Source organism: Cherax quadricarinatus, chromosome 7 (genome assembly GCF_038502225.1).
Source record: "Cherax quadricarinatus isolate ZL_2023a chromosome 7, ASM3850222v1, whole genome shotgun sequence".
NCBI classification, from domain to species: domain Eukaryota; kingdom Metazoa; phylum Arthropoda; class Malacostraca; order Decapoda; family Parastacidae; genus Cherax; species Cherax quadricarinatus.
The window spans coordinates 9,170,350-9,192,709 of NC_091298.1; the positions used below are offsets into that span (position 1 = coordinate 9,170,350).

General features: G+C 38.3%; 1 protein-coding gene across 7 annotated transcripts in view; it reads left to right on the forward strand.

The window, feature by feature from the left end:
* The window catches only part of LOC128686762 (BUD13 homolog), a 60,936-nt gene that overhangs the window by 23,952 nt on the left and 14,624 nt on the right, over positions 1 to 22,360 (forward strand). For 5 of the 7 annotated variants that reach the window (XM_070082268.1, XM_070082273.1, XM_070082269.1 and 2 more), the window contains 4 exons: positions 5,094 to 5,275; positions 6,483 to 6,631; positions 12,571 to 12,788; positions 13,352 to 14,909. In XM_070082268.1, coding sequence (XP_069938369.1) covers positions 5,094 to 5,275; positions 6,483 to 6,631; positions 12,571 to 12,788; positions 13,352 to 13,530 — 728 coding nt within the window. In that variant the 3' untranslated portion in view covers positions 13,531 to 14,909. Of the gene's footprint in view, positions 1 to 5,093; positions 5,276 to 6,482; positions 6,632 to 12,570; positions 12,789 to 13,351; positions 14,910 to 22,360 lie in introns of those variants that run through there. The other 2 variants (XM_070082272.1, XM_053773804.2) reach the window with 2 other exon arrangements.

Sequence of the window (22,360 nt, forward strand, 5' to 3'; positions counted from 1 at the left end):
TTGATAACATCTCACCCACTCTCTCATTTGCTCTCTTTTTACATTGCTTCACCACTCTCTTAACCTCTCTCTTTTTCTCCATATACTCTTCCCTCCTTGCATCACTTCTACTTTGTAAAAACTTCTCATATGCTAACTTTTTCTCCCTTACTACTCTCTTTACATCATCATTCCACCAATCGCTCCTCTTTCCTCCTGCACCCACTTTCCTGTAACCACAAACTTCTGCTGAACACTCTAACACTACATTTTTAAACCTACCCCATACCTCTTCGACCCCATTGCCTATGCTCTCATTAGCCCATCTATCCTCCAATAGCTGTTTATATCTTACCCTAACTGCCTCCTCTTTTAGTTTATAAACCTTCACCTCTCTCTTCCCTGATGCTTCTATTCTCCTTGTATCCCATCTACCTTTTACTCTCAGTGTAGCTACAACTAGAAAGTGATCTGATATATCTGTGGCCCCTCTATAAACATGTACATCCTGAAGTCTACTCAACAGTCTTTTATCTACCAATACATAATCCAACAAACTACTGTCATTTCGCCCTACATCATATCTTGTATACTTATTTATCCTCTTTTTCTTAAAATATGTATTACCTATAGCTAAACCCCTTTCTATACAAAGTTCAATCAAAGGGCTCCCATTATCATTTACACCTGGCACCCCAAACTTACCTACCACACCCTCTCTAAAAGTTTCTCCTACTTTAGCATTCAGGTCCCCTACCACAATTACTCTCTCACTTGGTTCAAAGGCTCCTATACATTCACTTAACATCTCCCAAAATCTCTCTCTCTCCTCTGCATTCCTCTCTTCTCCAGGTGCATACACGCTTATTATGACCCACTTCTCGCATCCAACCTTTACTTTAATCCACATAATTCTTGAATTTACACATTCATATTCTCTTTTCTCCTTCCATAACTGATCATTTAACATTACTGCTACCCCTTCCTTTGCTCTAACTCTCTCAGATACTCCAGATTTAATCCCATTTATTTCCCCCCACTGAAACTCTCCTACCCCCTTCAGCTTTGTTTCGCTTAGGGCCAGGACATCCAACTTCTTTTCATTCATAACATCAGCAATCATCTGTTTCTTGTCATCCGCACTACATCCACGCACATTTAAGCATCCCAGTTTTATAAAGTTTTTCTTCTTCTCTTTTTTAGTAAATGTCTACAGGAGAAGGGGTTACTAGCCCATTGCTCCCGGCATTTTAGTCGCCTCATACGACACGCATGGCTTACGGAGGAAAGATTCTTTTCCACTTCCCCATGGAAAATTGAAGAAATAAAGAACAAGAGCTATGTAGAAAAAGGAGAAAAACCAAGATGTATGTATATATATATATGTATGTGCATGTCTGTGAAGTGTGACCAAAGTGTAAGTTGGAGTAGCAAGATATCCCTGTTATCTAGCGTGTTTATGAGACAGAAAAAGACACCAGCAATCCTACCATCATGCAAAACAATTTCAGGTTTCTGTTTCACAGTCATCTGGCAGGATGGTAGTACTTCCCTGGGTGGTTGCTGTCTACCAACCTACTACCTACACTTTGTGTGACTATTTATGCAAAGGTAAAATTTTCTAAACTGATTTATTTTTTTTATTTATTTATTTTATGTCTTTGCAAACAGTACATTGAGATTTTATATTTACAATAGTGGGTTGCAATGCAAAGAGAGCCTCTATTATGCCTAGGCATTATGGGCCAACTTAACATTATTGGCTTACAGACTACTTAACACTAAGGATTTTATCATAGTTGTACAGTAGGACAGTAATTATTTCATAGTTGAACAGTAGATTATTAATTATAAGTGAATTAAATTTGTATAAGACAAAGGATATATTCATATAGTCTAAAATGCTTTTTGTGAAAAACAGTGGTTCAATTATATTCCTGTCAACAATGGATAAAAGGTTCAAATTGATTGTTGAAGTTATGATGTGGGAGTACATAGGTGAGTATGTGTGTATTGAGTGTTTAGCATTTAGTCTAGGGTGATTAAGTGGCTTTTGAGAAGAGTCTTAAACTGATTTTCAGACTGGGTTACTTTAATATATTCTGGTAATGAATTACATATTTTAGGGCCCTTTATGTGCATAGAGTTTTTACATAGTGTGATATGGACACGAGGTATATCAAAAAGAGATCTGTGTCTTGTGTTGTGGTCATGTCTCCTGTTTAAGTTGGTGAGGAGAAGTTTGAGTGGAGGGTTTATATTTGCGTGTATTGTTCTGTGTATGTAGTAGGCACATGAATAAGTATGGATGTTCTTAGCCCTTTGACTGTCGCGGCCGTATATATACGTTTACGAGGTACCGTGTTTGACGTATATATACTCATAAATTCTAGCGGCTTCAAATCAGGCAGGAGAAAGCTGGTAGGCCCACATGTGAGAGAATGGGCCTGTGTGGTCAGTGTGCACCATATAAAAAAAATCCTGGAGCACGCAGTGCATAATGAGAAAAAAAAAACTGACCGTTTTTTTTTTATTAAAATGCCGACTTTGTGGTCTATTTTCGTATAGTATTTGTGGTTGTATTCTCGTTTTCTTGGTCTCATTTAATAGAATGGAAACTATATTATAGAAATAGAGGTGATTTTGATTAATTTTACTATAAAAAGAACCTGGAAATGGAGCACAAAGTACGGGAAATGTTTGATTTTTGCCGATGTTCAAAAGTAAACAAATGATGTCATTGTCCAATAAATGTCCAAATAGCCATTCTAATATGCAGTCATGAATGGGTTGATGTAATTTTTACAATTATTATAGTATTGCAGTAGTCTGCATAACAGTAAATCTTCTATTTTTTGTTTGAATAAAATTTCAAAATAAAAAGCAAGAGTAATATCACAGGGGCCTGGAGACATGACTGATGAACAAAGAAAATGTTATTTTAGAGCCAGGAATGTCTGCATTGTTTATTCTGGTCCTTATTTTGAAATTGTCATATTTTTTAATTTTCATGAAATTGGCCAAATTGCAAATTTCTGACCATGTTATTGGGTAGTTGAAATCGGTAAATGGGCAGTTTCTTGTACTCAATCGATGGAAAAAATGGAGTTCTGAAGAAATAGCTACGAGTTTGGTTGACTGGAATAATGGAATTAGCTGAAAATAGGGCTCAAAATGGGCGAAATTGCCAATTTGTAAATATCGCCTAGGTCGCTAACTTCGCGAGAGTGTAATTCCGTCAGTTTTCCATCAAATTTCGTTTTTTTGGTGTCTTTACAATTGGGAAAAGATTCTCTATCATTTCATAAGAAAAAATAATTTTTTTTTTTTTTTAAATTTTGCGACACCAGGAGACACCTCAGGATTGGGGGTTGCGACAGTCAAAGGGTTAATGTTGAGCAGATTCAGAGTTTTGAAAATTGGTGGAGTATGCTGGCGGGAGTGGAAATTCGTTATCATTCTTACTGCTGCCTTTTGCTGGGTTATGAGGGGTTTTAGGTGATTAGATGTTGTTGATCCCCATGCACAAATTCCATATGTAAGATAAGGGCATATGAGTGTATGGTACAGTGCCAGGAGAGCTGATTGTGGAATGTAGTACCTTATCTTTGATAGTATGCCTACAGTCTTGGAGATTTTCTTGGTGATTTGTTGTATGTGTGTCCGGAACTTAAGGCTACTGTCAAGGTGGATACCTAGGAATTTTCCCTCTGTGAGTCTTGTGACTGATGATCCATTTAGCGTTATGTTAATCGGATCATTTGCAGCTTTGTTTCCAAACTGAATGAAATGGGTTTTGTCAGTATTCAGGGTAAGTTTATTAGTCATCATCCAGGCAGATATTTTCTGCAATTCGGCATTGACTGTGTTTGCTAGTATGACTGTGTTTGGGTGGGAAAAGACATATGTAGTGTCATCTGCAAATAATATGGGTTTGAGTAGCTGTGATGCATTCAGTAGATCATTGATGTAGATGAGAAAGAGGAGTGGTCCAAGGAGGCTTCCTTGTGGGACTCCTACTGTGATTGGTTGGGTGGAAGAGTTTGCATCATTTGCATACACATATTGAGTTCTGTTACTAAGGTATGATATTAGGTAGTTGAGGGAGTGGCCTCTGATACCATAGTGCGTTAATTTGGAGTACAACAGTTCATGGTCGACTATATCGAAAGCTTTACGTAAATCAATGAAAATGCCCAGCGGGACTTCTTTCTTTTCGAGTGCGGTATATATTAGTTCTAGCATGTGTATGATAGCATCATTCGTGTTTTTATTATTCCTGAATCCAAACTGACATATTGTATATTGTATTTTTCTAGGTGGTTTTTATTTGTAACACCCACTATCAGCCTTTTTTTTTATTTCCTATGGTTTTAGCTTTCACTTTTTTCTTCTAACATCCTTCTCATTATGTTTCACTCTACAGTTTTACTCTAGTTGCTATTAAGTAATGATCAAACATATTCTTTCATGTAAAATCCACGGGTACATGGGGCTAGTAACCTCTTCTCCTGTGTAAATTACTAACTGTAAAAAGAAAAACTTTCATTTTAGGTCACCTTACCTCGGTGGGATACAGCCAGTTCATTGAAAAATAAATAAATAAAAGCACACGAGAGGATGGATCATAATAGGATGACTTGGAGGTTGTATAAATCTGTAGTGAAGGGAAGGCAGGGTAGGGTTTGCCCTAGGAAAGATTGGAGGGGATAAAAGAAATATTGTATGTGAGGGACATCCAGCAGGCACATGTGAGCATGTTAGATAGGAGTAAGTGGAAGCAATTGGTTTTTATAACTTGATGTGCTGTTGGAGTGTAAGCAAGGTAACATAAAGGGATTCAGGGAAACTGGTTAGCCAGACTTGAGACCTGGAGGTGAGAAGTTCAGTGCCTACACCCTGAAGGAGGGGCGAGGATATTTGCAGTTTGGAGGGGCATCTGAATTGTAGTGTCAGAATGCCTCTGGCAGGACAGTGGTTATAGTAACTGATAGTGAAAGCACGTCTTCTTTTTCAGGTCATCCTGCCTTGATGGAAGACGGCCAGTGTGTTAGAAAAAGGCATGGACATGTATACAGTAAATAATGGGTATTACATTTTTTTATGTCTTTCAGGTCACATTGGAAAAACACTAACAAATTTAGAGGAGCCTGAGGAAAGAGCTGACCCCTTCTCTACAAATATTAAAGCTGATGCAAAAGGTCAGAGGAAAATTCTTGGTATTAATGTCAAGGATCCAAAATACTCACTTGGCAAATGGTGTTATGATACCCCAGGAACAGTGCAGCCAGACCAGGTAAGATTAATAAAAAGTAATATAAAAAGTCAACTGTCACTGATTATCTTTTACCTTCTTTTCTTGTAATATTTCTCTATCCTTTTACGACAAATTTTAAGAATACTATACTGTACACTGTTATTTTAACATGCTTACCCTCCCCCACCGAGGCGGGGTTCCCAAAATGAGACTCATTCAGTATCACTCATTCATTGTCTTGTCAGAAGTGTGTAGGCACCACAATTCCATTAACCATCCAGACTGCAGTATGCCCACCCCTCCTTCATAGGCATAATACCGTGACTTTGTAAGTGGTTTAAGCTGGACCGAAACTTCATCGTAAGCTCCTATGTGCAGATTATATGTGTATTGAAAGTGTAGGCAGTGTACTTCCCACCTCCAGGACTTGAATCCTGTTAACTGTTTGGTTTCTTTGTATTCCTTCATAAATGCTACCTTGCTTACACTCCAACAGCATGTCAAACTACGAAAATTAATTGTTTTCAATCACTCCCATCTAACATGCTCATATAGACATGCAGGATGCTCAAGCCCCCAGAACTCAAAAATCACCTGTACCCCTCCCTTCAACCCTTCCTTGGAACTATCCCTTGCCTCTCCTTCCTTCGATTCTAGATTTATGTACGTGCTTGGTCATCCAATTTTGCTCCATCTTCTCTAAATACCCAAACCATCTTAAGTCATCCTCAGTTTTCTAAATTATACCTTTGGTAATCTCACACACTCCTAATTTCTACTCTTTGAATTTCCTGCATAATATTATGACCACATATTGCCCTCCAGTGTGATGTCTCCACTGCCTCCAGCCTCTTCCTAGCTGCGACATTTAAAGCCCATGCCTCACACCGTGTAAAAGTGTCAGTACTACCATTCTCTGGTAGTACTGACCTCATCTTTCATAGACCCATCTGCCAACATATATCTGAATACATTCATTGCCAGACATTGTTACTATCATCTATTTGCTCTTTTTGATGTTCAGTTTTAATTGCCTTCATTTACATCTCCTCCCAAATTCTGTCACAAACCTTTGCAACTTCCTTTCAGAATCACCCTAAAGAGCTGTCATCAACAAAGAATATCTCTATATGTTTTACTCAGAATCTGCAGAGAAAGTTTTCATTGAATATCAACCACAGACCAAGTGATGGGCTGGATATGTATATCAGTAGTATTTTATCAATGATGGCTCTATCTTTCTCAGTTAATCAACCTGCTGACTCATGAAGAACTGACGATGGTACTACCTAGGAAACTCATCCAGCCATGCTCATTCAGTCTTCTGGCTGGTCATAGCCTCTTCATTGGAGGTCTGGCTAAACTTGATCTCATCTACAGCCCAAACCCTGTCAGGTAGGCATGGAAATTTTTTCAGGTTTGCTGCTGGTGTGACGTAAGGTGATAAATACATACTGCATATAGTAATTTTTAGTTATGTTACCTATAGATTTACCTGGAGTAGAAATTGAGGTACAGTATAGCTTTGGAGATTAGAGTGAATTCTAGGACTTGCATGGCCCTGAGAGTCAAAATATAATTGTAAGGTCTGATTGCCAGCTCTCTGCCTCAGTAGAGGGACAACCAGGAATAGATTCAGTCTCTTAGCAACAAGCTACTATTCTTGATAGGCTTAGAAAATATTTTAATTGGTTTCTCTTTTAAAACCATTGTCCCCTATATTTAAGTTGAACATCTGGTCTTGAACTTCAAATTGAGTGTGTTTAGTGAGGTTATTTGATGAGTAGGTACGATTGGAATTTCCGTAAGGTAGTGTTCGAAGTAAGGAAAATTTAATAATTGTTTATGTGAATTTATAACATATTTTTTTAATTGTGAACACCAGATATTCATTTATTAATGGAAAAGAGATTTAATGGGAAAACAGCAGAAACAATATCATGTAGATGATAGTAATGGAACAAATCCAAAGGCACAAAGGAAGCTCTTAGAAGGAACAAGGTACAGTGGAACCTTGGATTTTTGTTTTTAATTCATTGCAGAGAGTCTGACGAAAACCAAATTCGATGAAAACTAAAGCAATATTTCCCATAAGATTTTAGATTTAGATTTTGCCACCGAAGTGGCTAGTTTATTGTGCACCCCATATCCATCCTGTGGACGGTAGCGCGAGAGCATATGGATACACAAAAGGCCTAGGAACTAGGCCCCAAAGGGTTAACAGGAATACATATGGATTTATATCCACATATCTATAGTTCACTTATCTGTTACAAGCAAATTTAGGAAATTTGCTTAGTATATCTGGTATCTTATTTTCATTAATAAGATATCTTGACATGTCACATAGGTTATTATACTGTCTGTCTCTGTATTCCTCAATAAGTGGACAATTAAGCACATAGTGTTCAAGAGAGTGACCATATGCCTGATCACATAATTTACATTTAGTTTGATCATCATCTGTGTGTCTCCCAAACTGCCAGAAGTACTTGTAACCAAACCTAAGCCTGGCCACTACAACATCAGTCAGTCTGTTCACATTGCAAGTTGCTCCATAAACATACTTATCTACATTCATGTTATCATAGTGGGTTATAGATCTACTCAGGCTTCTAACTGCATTCCTATAACAATCATTTTCATTATTTACTTCTCTCCTAATATTATTCCTAATGCTAGACACAGTTATACCAAAGTTATATTCTACATTCTCCTTCTGGGTACTCTTCTTGGCTAACATATCAACTTTATCATGAAGGAGTAATCCAATGTGTGATGGGATCCATAGCAATTGTACATTAATTCCTTTGTTCCTAATTTTTGAGTATCTATACCTGGCTTCCCCAATGAGCATGTTGTTGGAGTCATTATATGAGTCAAGAGCCTTCAATGATGACATAGAATCAGTAATGATGATAGAGTCAAGCTCCGTGTCATAGGTTAGCTTTAGCGCCATTAGGATTGCAAACAATTCAGTTTGCAGTGTAGACGCCCAGTTGTTAATTCTTATGCCTAACTCAACAAATTTATTATCGTTCTTAACTAGGGAGGTGGCAACAAGAGCAGATGCAGCCCTGCCAGAAGACTCCTGTTTAGATCCATCAGTGTATATAACTTGTGATAATTTATTACTACCGGCTAAGTGAGAAATTTCTTCTTGAGCAGTTGCTCTAACGAGATTTAAGGAAGGGATTACTAGCAATGAGCTTCTTGGGAGGGACTTGTAGGTATGTGATATTAAATGAACACATCTTCCATGGAGGGGTGAAATGCTCTTGTTGCCTACAGTGATACAGTTCATGTAGGTTATAAAACTTAATGCAATTGCACGTTTTCACAATCCATTTAGATCTGTGTGTATTTACCTCTAGACACTTGGTAAGATTCACTGTGACAGTGTCTGGTTTGTTTCTCAACATTCTAATACCGAGTACAGTGTTAATTTCAACAATCCTATCACTGATACTAGAAATACCAAGCTCCTTCCTCATGTTAAGAACTTTTGTAGATCTGGGACAGCCAAGAATAATCCTGAGAGCTTCATTTTGCATTAACTCCAAGGGTCGGAGAGAACTTTCTCTAGCTAATATCAACATGGGAGCAGTATAATCAATTAAGGACCTAACATAGGCTATGTACATCATTCTCACGATTCTCACATTAGCACCATAGTTGGGATTGTAGCCAGCAACAGCTTTGAGAGCATTTAGCCTAGCTTTGCATTTCTTGTTTAGTTGTGGTATAGTGGATTTGTTAAAGGGTACATCTACACCAAGATATCTGTAAGTTTTAACGTAGCTAATGATTTCACCCTGCAGATAGATGGGTGGGGGATGTCGTTTGCTTGTTAATATCTTTGTTTTAGAGGAAGATATTATGAGGCCTAGTCGATTACAAATTGCTTGAACTTCATTAAGAATGGTATTCATCTTCTTATGCCCTGTTGTATGGATCATGATATCATCAGCATAGCTTATAGCTATATGTTTAGGTGAGGCAGGTAGAGCATTTAGGAGAGCATTAATCAGAATATTAAATAGCATGGGACTAAGAACTCCTCCCTGCGGTGTACCTAAAGACATTTCTTTAGAATCACTTCTGAAGCCTTGGTAAAGGACAGAGGATACTCTATTTGACAGGTATCCTATTATCCAGCAGAGTAAGCTACCACCAATATTCATTTTGGCTAGTTCATGTAGTATAACGGTTCTGTTCGCAATATCAAATGCAGATTTTAGATCAAGAAAAGTGGTAAAACTAGTAGAGGTGTGTGCAGTGAGAAAGGTGGAAATACAGTTCTGCACACTTTTACCTTTCATGAACCCATAGAGGTAGGGGGAAAGTTGGTGTCTGATTCTGTAGTACAGTCTGTTAAGCATCATTCTTTCAAAAGTTTTACAAAGACAACTAGTTAAGGAGATCGGCCTAAATGTATCAGGCTGTTGGGGCTTAGGGATAGGCACAATGAGACTATTGGTCCAGGAAGTAGGAAGAACGCCCTCAATGTAACTGAGATTATACAGTGCCAACAAAGGGTTATCAGGCACGTGCCTTAGAGTTCTGAGAATATCATAGGTTATACCATCCTCTCCAGGAGCAGTTGATCGACCTTTGGTTAATGCATTATCTAATTCATACTCGGTAAAGAGGCAATCACTCTCATCAATATTTTGGCTCATAAAATTAATCAGTTTCAACATTTCTTCAGAAGTACTCTCTAAATTTTTTCTAATATGAGATGGAAGGCTTTCATGCCTGGATGTTTTGGACCAGTCATTTATGAGGTCATTTGCTTTTTCAAGAGGAAAGGGATGAGCAACATTGCCAGTCTTTTTCCTGGTTATTTTATTTATACCTTTCCAAGCCAAACTCAAAGGGGTGGACCTATTTAATCCACTAACAAACTGTTCCCATTCCTGTTGCCTAAGTTCTTCCTTTCTATTCCTTGCATTTGTTAGTGCAGCTTGGAACGTTCTGAGCAGGTCTGGGGTTCTACATTCACGGTATGCTTTACCAATCCTCCTAGCTGCATGTGTTAGATTGCGTAGCTGTGGATCATTATAGTATTTACATTGGTTTTTATTGTTATTTATAGTGGAGGGTCTTTGTTTCCTATTCCTGCCCACTTGATCTGTGAGAACACTCAATAGTGGTAATTAAATCATCATTAAATTTTTGTGTGCCAGTGGGCTCGTAATTCTTATACCATTGATCCAAGTGGTTAATAAAGTTGTCTCTGTGTTCTGGTTTGAGAATAAGTTTCCTCCTTCTGTATTTAGCTCCTTGATTGCTGGAGATGTGATCAAGATTGACAGTTGTTAGTCTTGGGAAGTGATCAGATAGAAGATCATCAACTATGACAGAGTCATGCATCGTATATGATGTATTAAATCCAAGACACAGATCTAGTATGCCACCATATATGTGAGTAGGCTCAGTAGTGCCCACAATTCGAACATTATCATGCTCATTTAGCAATCTCACTAGTTTAGTTCCATTGGTGTTTGTTATAGACCCACCAATATTCTTATGTCTGGCATTAAAATCTCCAAGAATGATGGTAGGTTCACTATTGATGTGATCTGGTAAAGCATCAGGTCGAAGCTGGTTCACTGAGGCATAGAGATTAAAAATGTTTATGGAAAAATCGCCTGCATATACTTTGACACCATGATACTGCATGTTAACTCGACTCTGCAAGGAAAGGAGTGAATGTGGCAAATTCTTTCTGACATACATCACACAACAGTTGGTTGACCTTAGGTTATAAGCTGCATATCCAGGCAAGTTTGGTGGAGGTGCTCCATCTTTCAATCTACATTCCTGCAAACAGATGACATCAATATTCTTGGTTGCACTAATATGATGTAAGTCAGGCAACCACTTCCTGATGGAAGCAATGTTCCATGAAAAGATTTGTAATGTATCCATTGTAGTGAGTTATTACAATCTCTTGCTCATAAGATGGTAAAACTATTATGCTTTGACTACAGTGTGCAGACACTTGAGAGCAAATAGCATAGTTTGTACGTCTTTATCTTCAGGACCTTTATTTTTAAGCATTTTTCGGCATCTTGGCAGCCAGTTAAAAGGCAAGTCTTGAAGGCAAGTGCCATGGGCTTCTTTCTCACAAATTGCTGGAAGCTGAACGGAGATTGCTGCACTTTTGACATCATCACCATGCTCAAGGGCATCATCCTGATTACATATTCCCATAAGAAATAATGTAAATCCAATTAATCTGTTCCTGACACCCAAAAATATTAACAAAAAAAACATATAATAGAAAATAACTATAGTTTTACATACAGAAAATAATGAGAAATAAATACTAAGCACTATTTTAATGGGTAAATGAACATTTAAATCAGTTTTACCTTTATTGAAGATTCTTGTTGGTGTATGGAAGAGTTTATTGTTTGGAAGGAGAATCTCCTTCCATAAGGACTTCAGGTATCAAGTCGCTATCCGGGGTTACTTCCCTTCTCTGTCTTTTACTGGCACTAGAACCAGCGTGAGAGTCACTACCCCTGTTCCACAAAAAATCTGTCCAGAGAGGTCTGGTGTAGGTAGCCGGTAGATGTAGGTATGTAGTCCACCTAGGCTACATACCTACTCCTACGTACCTACATAGCTACACGATATTCATTGCGGCCCAGAGCCATATTATTACCATCAACATATCATGTTCACCGAGTTTAATCATTTCTAACAACTGCTTTTAGATGCCATCATAAACAAAGAGAGAAGTAATGAATAATTCATGCCAAGAATTGTAAACAAAAGTGTTATGTATTAAGGGGGGTGACTGGGCCAGTGCAGGTTCATACACATTTTCTCTGTTGCTGGACCAGAGAAAATGTAATGTTTCCCTTCACCTGACTACCACCTCTCCATAGCATATGAACATTGCATGTTTATATGCTATGTAACATGTTTCTTTTATAATTTTAAAGAAAATATCATAGATGGATTAATGAAAAAGTCTATATTAACATAAAATAAGACATTTAATGTGCTCAAGAGTGATTATTATTACATATTGTATTACTATGGCATTAAGACTAGAGGGACACTTAGTGATTTTAATGTGTACCTGCATGAAAACCAAGGTAACGAATGAAAACTGGGACAATATTTTGACCAAAAATGTCATCGAAAACCAAATTTGACGAAAACCAGGGCAAACGAAAACCAAGATTCCACTGTATTAAAGATAGGGCTAGGTAGAGAGATAGGCAGACTGCCTTATTTAATAGAAATAAACTTGCAGTCTACTGAATAACAAAAGCTATATTCTACATAAGCTAATTTCTTGCTCTGTTTTGTAGGTTTACAGTCTTCAGATCTCAACAACTTCCAATAACTGTAGTTAAGACTGTTGAAGCTTCTGAATTTTACCGTAACTACCTTGGATCTACACTTCTTGGTGTTCCAGTAGGAGGTAATGAACGATTACACCATTGGCCAGCACTTGCTCCAAAACACATGCGAACATTTAGTACTGACAAAGAAAAAAGTTGTGCTGATGTGGTATTATCATCTGCAGGTGAGTACTGTATTGCAAAATAATATATTTTAACTTGTTTTATAAATAATTTATTTTTTAATTAGGATTAACACTATTTAGTACAGTACCTGCAAGACTCGTGCGAAAATCTTTAAGGTATCTGAATGCACTCAAATTTTTTTTTTTTTATTATTTTTTCATTCTCATACTTTTTTGCAAAGTTTTTTCCACTTTATTTTGAAGCTTTTGTATACAGTATATTCTGTTTCTGTCCTAACTTTTATATTTACGTGCTCAGGAGGTTAATATTGAGTAATGATTACAACAGTAGGACATTAGAAACTGAGTGTTGAGTAATCCATAGAAAGCACTAAAAATGGATGAGTGAATGAGTAATAACACACAAAGGAAAAAAAGAGATGCTGTGTGAGGTTTAGTGATGTGTTGTTGATTAAATGTGGACGTTTTGGTGCAGAAGTTTCAATGCGGAAGTACTTTTTAATATTTTTTTTATTGCAATACTGTACTAATTTTTTAAATAAACAAATAAATAGGATGAAAATATTCAACAGATAACTATTTTTTAAGTAATTTCTGCACAGGTTGGATTGCGGTAACTGGAATGTGGAATCATGTCATTGAGCTGCGAGGCTGGACTCCAGGAGGGCGTGGTATATATCTAAGAGAACCGTCAATGCTTCCTCTGGCAGTAAAGCTGAGGGGTAAACGCATAGGAAGATCTCGGGCATACAGAGCCCACAAAATTTTTGTTCCAAGATAAAAAGTTATATAGCTCTTAATGAATAACTGAGCTGCAGATGGTAAAAAAAAACTATTGGCAAAGAAACCTTCTATAATTATGATGTTTTCATGTACTTTATGAAGTACATGGAATACATAAATACAGTGGTATATAAAGTATTTGGAGAGGTGAGGTATTGCTGAGTAAGGTGCTGCTGGGACAGGCTAGGTGCCCCCAGAACTGGTCAGGTGCTGTTAAGGATCGAATCAATAATGCCAGGCAGAGGTGAGGTCAGTGAAGGTTAGGTCATGGTATTTTGTATTTAATATGTTGAGGATTGAACTCACGGCAAGTGAGTCGTAAACTCCAGGCCAGCGCTTAAGCCACTGGGCCAGCTGGCCTGGAGTTTTACGATTCATTTGCCGTGAGTTCAGTCCCCACCCGTACCATAGTTTGTTTGCAATTGTGTCATTGCAATTTTGTGAGTTATTTATGCTATGGGTTTAGACAAGATATACATTGCTTTTATTTTGTTCTGAGGCATTGGTGAGGTGGATGGTGCCAATCTCAGTCTCATTGTTTTATTTGCAAACAAGATGTATGTACTTGTGTCCAGTTTATAGTGCTTAAATGTGTGCTGCTGGGTATTATGCAGGTGTTACTTGTCATCCATTCCAAATTTTTTGATTGTTTTGATGGAGAGTATAGTGATGCTCATGTTGACTGTGCTCTCCACCAAAATAATAAAAGAAGCCACTCCAACAAGATCACAAACACATCAGAAGTCTGTAGTATACCTTGCAGTGGTTTTGATTACTTTTATGAAGCTGAGATATCATTGGATTTAGAGATAAAACATAATAAACACAAAAATACATAAAGAATGGATGACACAGTGCATGAGTGTGTCATTCTTTCTGCAGAGCACATTCATTTTATTTATGAGGAAAAACAAAGCTGACAGCAAGTGTCTTGAGGCTAACACCATCCACCTCACCAACATCACAAAGCAGAGGATTTTTATTTTTTTTTTATTATCACACTGGCCGATTCCCACCAAGGCAGGGTGGCCCGAAAAAGAAAAACTTTCACCATCATTCACTCCATCACTGTCTTGCCAGAAGGGTGCTTTACACTACAGTTTTTAAACTGCAACATTAACACCCCTCCTTCAGTGTGCAGGCACTGTACTTCCCATCTCCAGGACTCAAGTCCGGCCTGCCGGTTTCCCTGAACCCCTTCATAAATGTTACTTTGCTCACACTCCAACAGCACGTCAAGTATTAAAAACCATTTGTCTCCATTCACTCCTATCAAACACGCTCATGCATACCTGCTGGAAGTCCAAGCCCCTCGCACACAAATCCTCCTTTACCCCCTCTCTCCAACCTTTCCTAGGCCGACCCCTACCCCGCCTTCCTTCCACTACAGATTGATACACTCTTGAAGTCATTCTGTTTCGCTCCATTCTCTCTACATGTCCGAACCACCTCAACAACCCTTCCTCAGCCCTCTGGACAACAGTTTTGGTAATCCCGCACCTCCTCCTAACTTCCAAACTACGAATTCTCTGCATTATATTCACACCACACATTGCCCTCAGACATGACATCTCCACTGCCTCCAGCCTTCTCCTCGCTGCAACATTCATCACCCATGCTTCACACCCATATAAGAGCGTTAGTAAAACTATACTCTCATACATTCCCCTCTTTGCCTCCAAGGACAAAGTTCTTTGTCTCCACAGACTCCTAAGTGCACCACTCACTCTTTTTCCCTCATCAATTCTATGATTCACCTCATCTTTCATAGACCCATCCGCTGACACATCCACTCCCAAATATCTGAATACATTCACCTCCTCCATACTCTCTCCCTCCAATCTGATATTCAATCTTTCATCACCTAATCTTTTTGTTATCCTCATAACCTTACTCTTTCCTGTATTCACCTTTAATTTTCTTCTTTTGCACACCCTACCAAATTCATCCACCAATCTCTGCAACTTCTCTTCAGAATCTCCCAAGAGCACAGTGTCATCAGCAAAGAGCAGCTGTGACAACTCCCACTTTATGTGTGATTCTTTATCTTTTAACTCCACGCCTCTTGTCAAGACCCTCGCATTTACTTCTCTTACAACCCCATCTATAAATATATTAAACAACCACGGTGACATCACACATCCTTGTCTAAGGCCTACTTTTACTGGGAAATAATTTCCCTCTTTCCTACATACTCTAACTTGAGCCTCACTATCCTCGTAAAAACTCTTCACTGCTTTCAGTAACCTACCTCCTACACCATACACTTGCAACATCTGCCACATTGCCCCCCTATCCACCCTGTCATACGCCTTTTCCAAATCCATAAATGCCACAAAGACCTCTTTAGCTTTATCTAAATACTGTTCACTTATATGTTTCACTGTAAACACCTGGTCCACACACCCCCTACCTTTCCTAAAGCCTCCTTGTTCATCTGCTAACCTATTCTCCGTCTTACTCTTAATTCTTTCAATAATAACTCTACCATACACTTTACCAGGTATACTCAGCAGACTTATCCCCCTATAATTTTTGCACTCTCTTTTATCCCCTTTGCCTTTATACAAAGGAACTATGCATGCTCTCTGCCAATCCCTAGGTACCTTACCCTCTTCCATACATTTATTAAATAATTGCACCAACCACTCCAAAACTATATCCCCACCTGCTTTTAACATTTCTATCTTTATCCCATCAATCCCGGCTGCCTTACCCCCTTTCATTTTACCTACTGCCTCACGAACTTCCCCCACACTCACAACTGGCTCTTCCTCACTCCTACAAGATGTTATTCCTCCTTGCCCTATACACGAAATCACAGCTTCCCTATCTTCATCAACATTTAACAATTCCTCAAAATATTCCCTCCATCTTCCCAATACCTCTAACTCTCCATTTAATAACTCTCCTCTCCTATTTTTAACTGACAAATCCATTTGTTCTCTAGGCTTTCTTAACTTGTTAATCTCACTCCAAAACTTTTTCTTATTTTCAACAAAATTTGTTGATAACATCTCACCCACTCTCTCATTTGCTCTCTTTTTACATTGCTTCACCACTCTCTTAACCTCTCTCTTTTTCTCCATATACTCTTCCCTCCTTGCATCACTTCTACTTTGTAAAAACTTCTCATATGCTAACTTTTTCTCCCTTACTACTCTCTTTACATCATCATTCCACCAATCGCTCCTCTTCCCTCCCGCACCCACTTTCCTGTAACCACAAACTTCTGCTGAACACTCTAACACTACATTTTTAAACCTACCCCATACCTCTTCGACCCCATTGCCTATGCTCTCATTAGCCCATCTATCCTCCAATAGCTGTTTATATCTTACCCTAACTGCCTCCTCTTTTAGTTTATAAACCTTCACCTCTCTCTTCCCTGATGCTTCTATTCTCCTTGTATCCCATCTACCTTTTACTCTCAGTGTAGCTACAACTAGAAAGTGATCTGATATATCTGTGGCCCCTCTATAAACATGTACATCCTGAAGTCTACTCAACAGTCTTTTATCTACCAATACATAATCCAACAAACTACTGTCATTTCGCCCTACATCATATCTTGTATACTTATTTATCCTCTTTTTCTTAAAATATGTATTACCTATAACTAAACCCCTTTCTATACAAAGTTCAATCAAAGGGCTCCCATTATCATTTACACCTGGCACCCCAAACTTACCTACCACACCCTCTCTAAAAGTTTCTCCTACTTTAGCATTCAGGTCCCCTACCACAATTACTCTCTCACTTGGTTCAAAGGCTCCTATACATTCACTTAACATCTCCCAAAATCTCTCTCTCTCCTCTGCATTCCTCTCTTCTCCAGGTGCATACACGCTTATTATGACCCACTTCTCGCATCCAACCTTTACTTTAATCCACATAATTCTTGAATTTACACATTCATATTCTCTTTTCTCCTTCCATAACTGATCATTTAACATTACTGCTACCCCTTCCTTTGCTCTAACTCTCTCAGATACTCCAGATTTAATCCCATTTATTTCCCCCCACTGAAACTCTCCTACCCCCTTCAGCTTTGTTTCGCTTAGGGCCAGGACATCCAACTTCTTTTCATTCATAACATCAGCAATCATCTGTTTCTTGTCATCCGCACTACATCCACGCACATTTAAGCATCCCAGTTTTATAAAGTTTTTCTTCTTCTCTTTTTTAGTAAGTGTCTACAGGAGAAGGGGTTACTAGCCCATTGCTCCCGGCATTTTAGTCGCCTCATACGACACGCATGGCTTACGGAGGAAAGATTCTTTTCCACTTCCCCATGGACAATAGAAGAAATAAAGAAGAACAAGAACTATTTAGAAAAAGGAGAAAAACCTAGATGTATGTATATATATATATGCATGTGCGTGTCTGTGAAGTGTGACCAAAGTGTTAGTAGGAGTAGCAAGATATCCCTGTTATCTAGCGTGTTTATGAGACAGAAAAAGAAACCAGCAATCCTACCATCATGCAAAACAGTTACAGGTTTCTGTTTCACAGTCATCAAGCAGAGGAATGTACATATTATCTAAATCCATTGCAGAGATAATCTTGGATCAACACATTTATATATAATGCCACATTATGAGCTGACCCCTTGATTTCATGTTTGCCCAGTATCACTTGATTTAATCTGTAATGGCACCTGATGTGATATGGTGGCACATGACCTGTCCTGGCAGCAGCTAATATGTCCTTGTGGAACCCAATATAGGTTTTATGTATTCCATATACTTGGTAAAGCCCCCATCAGTAAAAAGTAATATTTATAAAAGGGTTCTCTATTGAAAATCTTTTTATCACCAAGTTGTATAGTCATGTGAGCTTTTATGGTTTATTTTTCTTTATGCACTATACTCTAACATACTGTACAGTATATAGAATGAGATTTCATGATATGTTATATCATTGTTTTAGAAGCCATATACATATATAGATGATAATTCAAGTTTTGGTATAATTGATGTATCTTTTAGTGTTTTGTTTTTTGTATTAGTGTATGCATAAAGTGTCTGTGTATGCATAAACAGTGCAGTAATATTTAATTTAACCTTCAGAATATTTATTCGTACTTTGACCCTTGTTTTTTTTTTTTTTGTTAATTTCTTTTATTCATCCACCACTAACTATTGTTCAGTGGAATTTGAGAGTGCAACAAACCAAGCTTGATGAAGATATAAGTTATTCATACTATTTTCAGATAAATGGAACCTATATGTCTAATATCACTGAATGTGATTAACCTCATGGATAAGGGTTTTAGTTTTTTATGCACATAAACATCATAACTTTGGCTTTGTTGTTGCAGCATTCACAGCCAAGAATTTTTTTTATGGTCACTAAACCGTGGCATCGAGAATTTAATTATGCTTTATGAAGCTTATTTATATTCTGTATCCAAGATATCCATCCAGTGATTTGTACCAATGTGAAATATATTTCTTGAAGTAAGTGAATTCATAAAAAATTCTCTCCAGTTTCAGATACTTTTCAAACATCTAACTTTTGAAGGAACACTAGAAATATTATGAAGTAATATTTTTATTCCATTTTAACAATTGCATGTGTGAAACATTTTATATGTTTTGCTTGTGTTCTATTAAGGTATTTCGTTAATACTAATCAATAAATATTCAGAAATACAATGGAACCTCGGTTTTCGTGATTAATTCATTCCAGAAAGCCTGACGAAAACCGAATTGTATGAAAACTGAAGCAACATTTCCCATAAGAAATAATGTGAACCCAATTAATCTGTTCCAGACACCCAAAAATATTAACAAAAATACATTTTATAGAGAACAACTATAGTTTTACATACAGAAAACAATAAGGAGAGGAGAAGGAGGAGAGGTTATTGTTTGGAAGGCAAATCCCCTTCCATAAGGACTTAAGGTATCAAGACCCTATCCAGGGTTACTTCCCTTCTTTGTCTTTTACTGGCACTAGGACCACCTTTAGAGTCACTGTACCCATGTTCCACAAAAAATCTGTCCAGAGAGTTCTGTTTCTAGTGTCTCTTTAAGATTTGCCTAAAATGAGACAAGGCATTGTCATTGAACATGTTGCAGACACATCTTGCAACAGCTTTGTTAGGGAGATATTTCTCCACAAAACTTTGCAACTCACTCCACTTTGCACATATATCCTTAATCACTGAAGAAGGCACAGTCTCCCCTCTCTCTTCCTCCTCCCCTGAAACAATTTTCTCAGCTGCGATCTGTTGCTGTTCCAGTTGAAGATGTTATAGCTCTTCAGTGGTTAGCTCTTCCCTGTGGTTATCCACCAACTCTTCCACATCCTGGCCACTCACATCCAACCCCATGAACTTCCCCAAACACACAGTAGATTCCACAAAAAGGCGTAGGATCGTCAGGGTCAGCCTCAGCCCATCAACTGCCTTGCCTTTTCGCAAATTATTAGCTAAAACAATATTTCCCGCGTGGGGTGATGCTCACTCAATGATTAACAAAGGCAGACTGAGTCACTCAGCGCTTAAGTGGTCGAGTGACGTGAGTGGGCAGGCGGATGTGCTCAGTATGGACCATTGTCAACTCTACGAAAACCTAGGTGATGTACAAAAACTGGGACAAAATTTTGATGGAAAAAGTCATCGAAAACCGAATCCTATGAAAACTGGGGTGTACGAAAACTGAGGTTCCGCTGTACATACCACAAATATTTATAATGTACAGTGGACCCCTGCTTAACAATCACCTCCCAATGCGACCAATTATGTAAGTGTATTTACGTAAGTGCGTTTGTACGTGTATGTTTGGGAGTCTGAAATGGACTAATCTACTTCACAATATTCCTTATGGGAACAAATTCGGTCAGTACCAGCACCTGAACATACTTCTGGAATGAAAAAATATCGTTAACCGGGGGGTCCACTGTATAGTTGAATATCAATGACACATTTTAAGAATACTGTGCCATTAAATAATTTTGAAAATACTGTATCATGCATTGAAAGTGTGGCATAACTATAATTTGATAACAGTGCTGAAAGATCTAAAAAGTTTAGTACTGTGAATATGTATATGGTAATATAATTTTAAAACAGGTCTTGCAAAACTAGGGACAACAATAAATGTCACAGAAAGGAATCACGTTAATACATACTACACACATTTGAGCATTATGAATTGACACTGACAGTGTAAGAAGTACGGTACATATGTGAAACTTTGGGGAACTTAACTGAGAACTGGGCAAATGCTGTACTTTTTCTTCCAGGGTGTATAGAGCTGATATAGACAAATCTTTTATAAGCTATTTCTCCATCAGGACAGAGTAGCTTTCAAAGATGAAAATATTTGCATCATCTCATTCACTCCCCTACACGTTTAGTGCTGTTTTGAGTGAATATTCTATAATAAACTGTACTGTTGGTGGTGCAAAAATTGTCACCTGCTGTCAGCCTTAAGACCCCAAGTCTTTCAGTCCTGCATCTTTTCCAGTAAAAGTGGTTTAGTGCTTATCCCAAATGATATGTGATATTTTTGTGGTTTATGGTATATATCTATGTACTCAAGTTAAGAGTACATAGGAAAGAGGGAAATTATTTCCCAGTAAAAGTAGGCCTTAGACAAGGATGTGTGATGTCACCATGGTTGTTTAATATATTTATAGATGGGGTTGTAAGAGAAGTAAATGCGAGGATCTTGACAAGAGGCGTGGAGTTAAAAGATAAAGAATCACACATAAAGTGGGAGTTGTCACAGTTGCTCTTTGCTGATGACACTGTGCTCTTGGGAGATTCTGAAGAGAAGTTGCAGAGATTGGTGGATGAATTTGGTAGGGTGTGCAAAAGAAGAAAATTAAAAGTGAATACAGGAAAGAGTAAGATTATGAGGATAACAAAAATATTAGGTGATGAAAGATTGGATATCAGATTGGAGGGAGAGAGTATGGAGGAGGTGAATGTATTCAGATATTTGGGAGTGGACGTGTCAGCGGATGGGTCTATGAAAGATGAGGTGAATCATAGAATTGATGAGGGGAAAAGGGTGAGTGGTGCACTTAGGAGTCTGTGGAGACAAAGAACTTTGTCCTTGGAGGCAAAGAGGGGAATGTATGAGAGTATAGTTTTACCAACACTCTTATATGGGTGTGAAGCATGGGTGATGAATGTTGCAGTGAGGAGAAGGCTGGAGGCAGTGGAGATGTCATGTCTGAGGGCAATGTGTGGTGTGAATATAATGCAGAGAATTCGTAGTTTGGAAGTTAGGAGGAGGTGCGGGATTACCAAAACTGTTGTCCAGAGGGCTGAGGAAGGGTTGTTGAGGTGGTTCGGACATGTAGAGAGAATGGAGCGAAACAGAATGACTTCAAGAGTGTATCAGTCTGTAGTGGAAGGAAGGCGGGGTAGGGGTCGGCCTAGGAAAGGTTGGAGGGAGGGGGTAAAGGAGGTTTTGTGTGCGAGGGGCTTGGACTTCCAGCAGGCGTGCGTGAGCGTGTTTGATAGGAGTGAATGGAGACGAATGGTTTTTAATACTTGACGTGCTGTTGGAGTGTGAGCAAAGTAACATTTATGAAGGGGTTCAGGGAAACCGGCAGGCCGGACTTGAGTCCTGGAGATGGGAAGTACAGTGCCTGCACACTGAAGGAGGGGTGTTAATGTTGCAGTTTAAAAACTGTAGTGTAAAGCACCCTTCTGGCAAGACAGTGATGGAGTGAATGATGGTGAAAGTTTTTCTTTTTCGGGCCACCCTGCCTTGGTGGGAATCGGCCAGTGTGATAATAAAAAAAAAAATAAAAAATTGTTTGGAAAGTGTAAGAAAGGTATGATTCTAAAAGATGAATCTGTA